This window comes from Mirounga angustirostris, unplaced genomic scaffold (genome assembly GCF_029215605.1).
Source record: "Mirounga angustirostris isolate CCGP_5_RB_7025 unplaced genomic scaffold, mMirAng1.0.hap1 SCAF_6, whole genome shotgun sequence".
Lineage (NCBI taxonomy): Eukaryota > Metazoa > Chordata > Mammalia > Carnivora > Phocidae > Mirounga > Mirounga angustirostris.
Window position 1 is genome coordinate 124,525,769 of NW_026991714.1, and position 10,103 is coordinate 124,535,871.

A 10,103-nucleotide genomic window follows, 5' to 3' on the forward strand; every position below is an offset into this window, starting at 1 on the left:
AACCTCATCCCATCTTGAGTCCTTTCTACTTTTATAAATGGCAAAATATTTCACACTCCTGAATCAGTGTTAACCCGAAGCCGCTTATCCAGTTTAACCACCAAGTTACAGACCCCACTCTTCCTAGCACCCCATTTAACCAGTGGCCGGTTATCTTTCCCGTCCTATCAGCAGCCTCAAGACATTTTCAACTTCTGACTTCTCCGTTTCCAGCTTCCTCAGCTGCTACTTTACTGAGAGGTGTTTAATATCTCATTAGCACCTCTTTGCATCTCAGTGTGAATCCCCTAATCTCTTAAATTCTCTGTGTACAAATCCCTCCTCCCCAACCAACTCAGCTCCTAGAGCCTCCGGGTCTGGGCACTGGGCAGCAATGAAGGGACTGGTAAAGAGGTGATCCTGTGTCTGCCTTGCTGAGGCAGAGGCCCATCGCTCAGCACTCTGGGATGCTGCTGGCCTCAGAAAACAGTGTCAAGCCTCATTCCTGCCGTACCGTTTGAAATCCTGCACAGTGGGCGCAAGAACTTAATCAACCTGCAGCAGACTGCCTACATCCTTTCTGCACTGGAGAATGAGTCTACACAGTTCCCATGCCAGGCTGCAGGCAACCCGCCAGCCGGGTGTCTCCTTGCTCCCTTCCTTCCCAGTGGCCTGCCCTGAGCCCCCCAGGCCCTGGGCAGGTCTAAAGGAAAGTCGTAAAATTAATCAGCTCTTTTGTGTGGCTTATTTTTTTCTAGCACTTGATTCTAAACATTTTCTGTCAACAGAATTGAAAGAATTTGACCATGAACTATCCTATTACCCAGCACTTATATTCTACCATTAATATTTTTTAGCATTTAAAGAACTGACATATACTTTTGAAGTGTCTAGTTGTGGCTTTAGTATATTCATTACACTGTACAAACATCACCACTAATTCCAAGACATTTTCATCACCCCAAAAGAAACCCCCTACGCATTAGCAGTTAGTCCTAATTCCCTTCTCCTCCCATCCCCTGCCAACCATTAATCTACCTTCTGTCTCTACGAATTTGTCTTTTCTGGACATTTCATATAAATAGGATCATACAAGATGTGGCCTTTTGTGTTTTCGTTTCTTTCATTTAGCATAGGTCTTCAGCGTTCATTCATGTTGTAGCATAGAACAGTACTTCGTTCCTTTTTATGACGAATGACAATCCATTGTATGAATAGACAACATTTTGTTCTTCCATTCATCAGCTAATGAACATTTGGGTTGTTCTACTTTTTGGCTATTACAAATAATGCCACAAACATTTCTGTGCAATTTTTCGTGTGGACATAGGTTTCCAATTCTCTCAGGTACATATCTAAGGAGTGGAATTGCTGGGTCATATGGTAACTAATGTCACATTTCACTATTCATGCTTTACCGTATATCTACCTGTCTCCTGTCTTAACCATCCTTCTAACCATATATCAATCCATCTCGTGTTTGTGTACACTTGAGAATAAATCGCAAACATCAGTACATTCCACCCCTACACTCATCAGCCTGTCTGTTAACTAGAATTCTAGTATTTGTTTGGTTTTTTCTTTGCAGGTAAAATTTACATCCAATGAATTCTTTTTTTAAAAAAAAGATTTTATTTATTTATTCATGAGAGAGAGAGAGAGAGAGGCAGAGGGAGAAGCAGGCTCCCCGCAGAGTGGGGAGCCTGATGCGGGACTCGATCCCAGGACCCCGGGATCATGACCTGAGCCGAAGGCAGACGCTTAACCATCTGAGCCACCCAGGCGCCCTACATCCAATGAATTCTAAGTGTATGGTTCAGTGAGTTTTAACACATGCATATGCCTGTGAAACCCAACCATCAGGCTTCTTCCAGTTCAGTCCTTGTCCCCACCACACCCTCTCCAAAGGCAATCTGTCTTCTGATTTTTTTCCCACCAAAAATTAATTTTGCCTGTTCTGGAACTTCATATAAACAGAATCATACAGTATGTGCTCCTCCTTTTCACTCAGCATACTGTTTTTGAGATGCATCCATGTTACTGCATGTAGCAATACTCCAGTCCTTTTGCATGCTGAAGAGGATTCTGCCACCATCATCATGTGACTGTGCCATCATTTACCCATTCACCTGCTGATAAACACTTGAGCTGCTGTTTTTATGCTGTTTCCAGCTTTTATGAATAAAGCTGTTATGCTCATCATTGGCAATAGGCCGCAATGTGAACCTAAGCTTTTATTTCTCTTAGGTAAATGCCTAGGATTGAAATTCTTTCATAGGGTTAGTGTATGTTCAGCTTTGTAAGAAACTGCCAGACCTCTTCCCAAAGTGGTTGTACTATTTTTCATGTCCAAAATGATGTATGAGGCTTACAAATTTTGAACCAAAGAATAAAAACACAGCTTGTAAGCTGCTACTAATTATTTGCATTTAGATTTTTAAATAATTAGGTTCAGAATATTGTACTAATAAATGTCTGTCTTGACCATACTTTCAAATGAATAATGATTTAAAATGAGGGGATGGCCCTTTCAAGATAAAAAATGCTCAACAGGGGCACCTAGGTGGCTCAGTCAAGCATCTGCCTTCAGCTCAGGTCATGATCTCCAGGTCCGGGGATCGAGCTCCACATCAAGCTCCCTGTTCAGCGGGGAGTCTACTCTCTCTCTCTCTCTCTCCCTCTGCCCGTCATCCCTGCTCGTTCATTCTCTCTCTCTAATATCTTTTTTTTTTTAATGCTCAACAAACCAGAAATAGAAGGGAATGTCCTCAACCTGATGAAGCCATCTTTTTATAAAAACACAGAGACAACGTCATACTTGATAATGAAAGACTGAATGTTTTTCCCTAAGATCAGGAACAAGACATGGATGTCTGCCCTCACCATTTCTACTCCACACTGTTTTAGAGGTTCTAGCTGGACGACTAGGCAAGAAAGATAAGGCATCCAGACTAGAAAGAAAGAGACTATCTTTATTTGTAGATGTTAGGATTATATAGAGAGAAAATCCTTAGGCGCCTGCTAAAAAGAAGTGATGAATTTTATGACATCCTGTAGAAGTCCACATTTCCAAGATTTAAAAATTCACTGGCTTTCTTCGAACTGCCTCTTCCTTTATCCCCACATTCTTCTCTCCACACTTGGAAAGAATAACCCCAACTCTTTTTAAACAACTACCCACCTATTCCCTCCACCCCATCCCTCTTTGAAGGTTTGCTCCTGTAATTACCCATCTTAGAACTGGCCACCAAGACCCCAGAGTCTCTTTATCTGGACCCCAGAGTTCCTCTGGCTCTCCCTTTCTGAATTAGACTGCTGTTCTGCTCTGTGTTCTAAATACTACCGCTCGGCTTCTATATTGGTGTGTACATGCATTGTGGCTGATTTTTAAAATAGCTTTATTGACATAATTTACATATGAAATTCACTCATTTTAAGAGAACGTTCAATGATTTTTAGTAAATTAACTAAGTTATTCAACCATCACCATAATCCAGTTTTGAATATTTCTCTCACCCTGATAATGTACCTCCCCTGGGGGCGCCTGGGTGGCTCAGTCGTTAAGCGTCTGCCTTCGGCTGGGGTCATGATCCCAGTGTCCTGGGATCGAGCCCCGCATCGCCTCCCTGCTCGGCGGGAGGCCTGCTTCTCCCTCTCCCACTCCCCCTGCTTGTGTTCCCTCTCTTGCTGTGTCTCTCTCTGTCAAATAAATAAATAAAATCTTAAAAAAAAAAAATGTACCTCCCTTGGTTGGCTCATAAGGACTGGGCCACCAAAAGTCTACCTACAAGTGTAGAGTTTGAAGTTAGGCCTGAGGGATTTGGGATTTTGAATAAAGGTCTAATACCTCCAGGCAACAAGACAGTAAAGGATCATTTTTCCATCCCTCCTCCTTTTAAAAAATGAAGTCTTGGTTAATCATTAAGCCAACCATGATATCTTGAAGGGTTAAAACGATCCATATCTCCATTATCACCCACATAGCTCATATTCCTCCCCTGCCTCCCCCTCCAAGAGGATACTCCCCTGCTGAGTTGAGGCATTCTTAAAATAACTTTCTAGCTCAGGGGCGCCTGGGTGGCTCAGTCGGTTAAGCGGCTGCCTTCCGCTCAGGTCATGATCCCAGGGTCCTGGGATCGAGTCCCACAACGGGCTCCCTACTCGGCGGAGAGCCTGCTTCTCCCTCTCCCTCCGCCTGCCTCTCTGCCTACTTGTGCTCTCTATCTCTCTGTGAAATAAATAAATAAAATCTTAAAAAAAAAAAAAAAAAAGAACTTTCTAGCTCAGCTCACACCCCCGCCCAAGACAAAAGACCTCCTCTCCAGGACGGCCAGCCCCAGGCCAGGCCCGCATATACCCATGCTCCCGGTCAAAAAACACTCATCTGGCCTTTCTTCGCCAATTCTTACTCTGCCACCGCTCCCCCGCCCCCGCCCCCACCCCCATCGAACCACAAGGTCCCCGGTCTTCCTTTTCATCGTGTCAGCCTCGTTTCCCTAATCTCCAGACAGATCCCTAGCCTGAGATCTCCTTCCTCGCCTCACTCGCCGGGTCATCACTTCCCAGACGCTGGCACCCGGACCTCTAAAGCGCAAATGCCAAAACCAGACGAATTGACGCGCCTAGAGGAGGGGAGTGTGTGGGCGTAAGTGTCTGTGCTTGTGTGTGGAAGAAACCAACTAAATCCACGCCGGTGTTCATTTTTGGGAACTGCCAACGACGCCCGGCTGACAGAGCGAGTATCCGCACCCCAGCGCCCTCCTGCACCCACCACTTCGGGTTGGGGAGCTCAGAACCAGCTAGGCTTCACCCTGCACCGGGGCCCAGCGGGCGCCCCGCCCCCCAACGGTTCGGCGCACCCCTTGCCCGGCGCGGTGGTAGGGCCCGGCGGCGACGTCACCCATTGTTTACAAATCAACCCGAGCCGGTAGGATTCCGGCTCCCGCGGCTGCAGGCGCGCGGCGCGAGTGCCTGGCGGGCTCCCGCTTCCGCGTCCGCCCCGGGCCCCGGGCCCCCGCCCCCGCCCCCGCTTCGGCCTCAGCCCCGCGCCCCGCGCCGCCGCGGCCCACCGAGCCCCGCCGGCCGCCGGGCCGCCAGCGCCGGCCGCAGAGCTCCGGGTGCCCGGGCGGGGGGCCATGCCGTGCCGGAGGGAGGAGGAAGAGGAAGCCGGCGAGGAAGCGGAGGGGGAGGCAGAGGAGGAGGAGGAGGAGGAGGACAGCTTCCTCCTGCTGGAGCAGTCGGTGACGCTGGGCGGCTCGGGCGAGGTGGACCTGCTGGTGGCCCAGATCGGCGAGACGCTGCAGCTGGACGCGGCGCAGGACAGCCCGGCCTCCCCGTGCGCGCCCCCGGGGCCGCCGCTGCAGCCCCCGCGGCCCCCGGCGGCCGTGCGGGCGGACAAGGCCCGGCCCCCGGCGCTGCCGCTGCTTCTGCCGCCGGCGCCGGCCGAGCCGCTGGGCCCGGCGCCCCCGGGGGCTCTGCGCTGCGCCCTCGGGGACCGCGGCCGCGTGCGGGGCCGGGCTGCGCCCTACTTCGTGGCCGAGCTCGCCGCAGGCCCCAGCGCGCTGTCCCCACTGGCCCCTCAGCCCGGCTTTGACGGGCCTTCGGGAGCGGACAAGCGGGGCGCCCCGCAGCCGCTGTCGGGCCCGTGCCGGCGAGGTTGGCTGCGGGGCGCCGCCGCCTCCCGCCGCCTGCAACAGCGACGCGGGCCCCAACCCGAATCCCGCACGGGCGACGACGACCCGCACCGGCTCCTGCAGCAGCTGGTGCTCTCGGGGAACCTCATCAAGGAGGCGGTGCGGAGGCTTCATTCGAGACGGCTGCAGTTGCACGCAAAGCTTCCCCAACGCCCGCTCACCGGGCCTCTGTCGGCCCCAGTGCATGAGCCCCCTTCGCCCCGCAGCCCTCGCGCGGCCTGCAGCGACCCCGGAGCGTCCGGGAGGAGGGCGCAGCTAAGAACTGGCGACGGCGTTCTTGTCCCCGGCAGCTAACACCCCGGGAGTGGCCACAGCGCCAGCCTCTGCCCGGAGGGCACGGGATTCCCCTGAGGGCTGCATCTCTACTCAGACTGGTGAACTCGCGTTTTTGGAAGTGGGAAAATAAGCTAATGGAGACGAGGAATGGAAAAACCGCGAATATTTTCGCGGGGAACTAATGGAGGGCCCCGATGCGTTTGAAAAACAGAAGAACTTGGCCCTATTTGAGGCAGATTACAGAACGCACCCCAAGCTCACATTCAGTACTACTCCTTATTTGGCGTGACCAGCCCCAGCGGTGTAGCGTGCGGTTCCACGTCTTCTCTCGGGGCCCTCCAGCCCGGCGACCATGTGGCCACACTCCACGCGTCCCAGGATCGCCGAGCGCCCAAAGGACGAGGATGATCCCAGTTACTTGCTTTACCTTTTCAGGGCTGGTTCCTGATCCACTTTGGGGGAGGGGAACATGAGTAGACAGGCCATCATTTCAGGGAGAACCTCAAACTGCCAGACTTGAACATTTACGACTCTTGAAAAAAACCCATCTCGTGTCTTGTGGGTGCTGGTTCTTAATACAAAACACGCGGTGCCATGAAAGGACCTTTTGGGGAGTTGAATAGGAGTAACGTTTGCTCTGCCTCCGCGTTGCAACTGGCTGCGGTTCTCGGAGGGGCGGGGGAGGGTCCCGCGCGCGCTGGGGAGGGGAGGCGGGAGCGGGCGCTGCGGCGGCAAGGGTAAGGTGAGCCCCGGAGCGAACCTCCTTCCTCTCTAAAATATTTCCACAGCCGGCCCCCCCTCCTCGGGTTCAAGGTCTCTGATTCCTCAGCGCCCGCAGGGTTCCGGGGCTCCAGGAGAGCAGAAGAGTTGCCGGGTTCCGCCTGTACTCGGGAGAAGTGCTCGGTGTTTTGCAAGTGCTGGAGTCTCCTAAGGACACGCGCACCGCGGCCACCGCGGGTGTGGGGGAGGCGGGGACGTGCCGGGCGCCGGTGCCTTCCGCCGGCGGCCGCGCCCGGGGCTTTCATAGACACTGCCCAGAGTCTTAGCCTCGGGGCCCGGCACTCCTGCTCGGCTCTGCTGTCCTACTCCTAGCGGGTGGCGCTGGCGCTCCTTGGGGCCCCGGCTGGGGGCTGGGAAGACGCCACGTGACGGGCACTCCGGGGACACAGCCTCGCACAGCAGCTTATAATGGACTCTCCGGGGCCATTTGCAATAACAGCTGCAATTCCCTGGATAGACGGAGTTGATGTCCTCCCTCTGCCCCTCCCCCAGCCATGCCAGCTCGCCTTTGTAAGTGAAGGAAACCGAGTAGAAAATGTGACCCTCCAAACGGAGAAGCTGCAGGCTTTGCTATTGTGAAGCGTGGCGAAGTGTTTTTAACATACTGTTCACTTACTCCGAGGGATCGAAAACCGTTTTGTTGGTGTTTTAGTTTTAAAAGATTCAATGGCTTGTTCATCATCCAGATGTGGCTATTGACGTATCTACACTTCGCACCGGAGTGTCTGGAATTGTGGCTATCCTGATTATAGGATTTTAACTTAACTGAAATACTTGTTTTTAATAAATGCATTGGGGTTTTTGTTGGGGTTTTTTGGTTGGTTGGTTGGTTGATTTTATCTTACTCTTGCCTCCGGTCGGAAAGATGCACAGAACACATTTCTCTAATCCATAAACCTAAAAACACTTGAAATCCTTGTCAGCCTGGCTTGTGGATGGTAATTAGAGTGCCTTTGTGTCTGAGCAGCTCCCTAGTTAAGCAGGGTCTGCGTGGCTGGGTGTGTATTGGTGCTGGCATGAAATTAAATGAAAGTGAGGTCAGGTTTTGGACCAATCCCATTCACTAAAACCTTAGAGCCTTTTGGATTACTAGTCCGTGATGGAGCTGTTTTATGAAGCTGCCTCTGCGTGTATTGCAGAGGACATCAGATCAGCCCATCACCGCGGACTGGGAGGCTCATCCCTTTTTTTTTTCCTTTCTACTGTGGTCATTAAGTGGACTTGTTTCACAAGACAGTCCTTAAGGCTGGGGCAGCTCTTGGGTAGGGGCTGATCAGGCTACAAACCCACTGTGGGAAAGCTGGCTGGCGGAGTCTGAAAGGACTCCTCTCTTTGCCCTTGGCATGTTTGCTGCCATTCTCTCCCTAAGCGGTGACCTAACAGCCCGTCTGCCCCTCCCTTTCTGAGTTACTTCAGTCTGTTCCCTCCCGGAAGGAGCCACACTAGGCGACAGCCAGGGTTCAAGGCTGCTTATTACATGGGGTCCTTGGACAAGTTGCTCAACCTCTGTGGGCTTTGGTTTCCTCCTCCATAAAACAGACGAGAAGTGAGAAGAGGAAAAGGTTCATGGTGACTGGCACGTACTGGAGATGAACAGTCTCTAGTCCCTACTTCCTTCCTTCCCAGGACTGCCTCTTGGTAGCCAAACGACTGGGTCCTCAGTTTCTCATGGAAGAAGAGCATGCCATGGTCCTAACAATGCTTTCTGGGTTGACTGCTATGATATAGTCCTGATTTTCTAACACCCTTTCGGACTCCCTGCCTGGTGTCTGTACCTCCCCATTCTCTCAAATACACCCACAGCCCCTGATGGCCTGTGAGAAGTACCTCCAGAGCACACCGAGCCAGCTAGTTCCCACAAGCTGTCCAAGAAGGGCTGGGGGAGGCTTGTCCAGTGCCGCTCAGTAAGGGAAGGCTGATTATGGAGGCTCCTACACAGACTGAGGAAGAGAGACGGGGGGGGGGGGGGGGGCGCCTCCAAGGGTGCACGTGGCTGCCACCTCTGGGCACTGAGCAGGAGGGAAGTGGTCAGGTGCTGGCTGCCCCTGGCACTGGAGGAGCCCTGAGGTCCTCAGCCCCACTACTTAAGTGGGGATGGGGTTTCCTGGAGGTCAAAGGCTTAGGAGCAGTCCAGGGCCAAACTGGCCATGATTCGATGCCCCTGCACAACCTGTGCTGGCTTCTTGTGATGATTAAGGCTAGACTCAACCATGGGGTCACGCTGTACTACTCCCTCCTTAAAAAAGGAAGACTGGAGAAAACGAATGCCTACTATCGGGCACTTTAAATACACTATAACCCTAACTGTCCCTCTTTTTAAAAATCCTGCAGCTCTTCCTAGTCACCCCCAAAATCCTTTTTCGGAATAAGTCAAGGTGTACACAAATGATTTTAAGTTATTAGACCATTTTATAGGTGGAAAAATTGTCCCAAAAGGGGACGGGGCAGAGTGACCTACCGAAGTCACTTATGAAGTCAAAGGCCTAACAGAGTCTAGAACCCAGGTCTCCGGGCTCCCGGCTCAGGCCTCTTTCCAGTAGCCTCGTCCCATCACACGCAGTCCAATATTGGTCACTGCACAACATCACACAGGAATGACACGACACCCCTGCCGTTGTCCAACCTGGCGGCCCTGCCCGCGGAACCCGGAAAACCCTACCCCGGACTCCTAGGCTGAACTAGAGAAAGCCAGCTATGCCACAACCATTTTCTTAACAAAATGTTCAGCATCCTATGAAGACAGCTAGCTGGCACAGAAAATGGAATAAAAGACCAAGCTCTCTTGGGCACCTGGGTGGCTCAGTTGGTTAAGCAACTGCCTTCAGCTCAGGTCATGATCCTGGAGTCCTGGGATCGAGTCCCGCGTCGGACTCCCTGCTCAGCGGGGAGTCTGCTTCTCCCTCTGATCCTCCCCCTCTCATGCTGTCTCCCATTCTCTCTCTCAGATTAAAAAAAAAAAAAAAAAAGACCAAGCTCTAAAGTCAATGAAAAAAATACAAAATAAATTAAAACACAGAAAGTGGCAAATAACAAGCACTGTGAGGAAAAGAATGGTACGCCTCACGGAGGACTGCAGAGTCTGCCACCCCAAGATTCCGTTCTAAATTAGGCCCAAATGCTACAATATTTGGATTCAATTTTCACCCTTCCTTTTTCAGCTCATAAGCAGAGACATGGAACGAAGATCAGACACCACTTTCCTATCCAGCAAAGTCTGTGTTGAACCCTGTGATCCCTTCCTTCCAATCAGGAAAGAGTTACCCTGGCAACCAAATTACTAACTCACTCAATTAGCTGCCCCCCTCTTCCACCAATGCTCAGTAATCACAGAATGTCAGCCCAGGGAGAGCTCAGCCTCAGGTGGTCTAGTGCTAT

General features: G+C 51.9%; 1 protein-coding gene across 1 annotated transcript; it reads left to right on the forward strand.

The window, feature by feature from the left end:
- Positions 1 to 4,843: 4,843 nt before the first annotated feature.
- Positions 4,844 to 7,537, forward strand: FRAT1 (FRAT regulator of WNT signaling pathway 1). Its single transcript, XM_045870836.3, has one exon. The coding sequence runs from the start codon at positions 5,115 to 5,117 to the stop codon at positions 5,964 to 5,966; it is 852 nt and encodes a 283-aa protein (XP_045726792.1). The 5' UTR covers positions 4,844 to 5,114; the 3' UTR covers positions 5,967 to 7,537.
- Positions 7,538 to 10,103: the final 2,566 nt, after the last annotated feature.

Coding starts and splice junctions, on each gene's coding strand:
- FRAT1 (XM_045870836.3), top strand. CDS start 5,115: ATGCCGTGCCGGAGGGAGGAGGAAGAGGAAGCCGGCGAGGAAGCGGAG.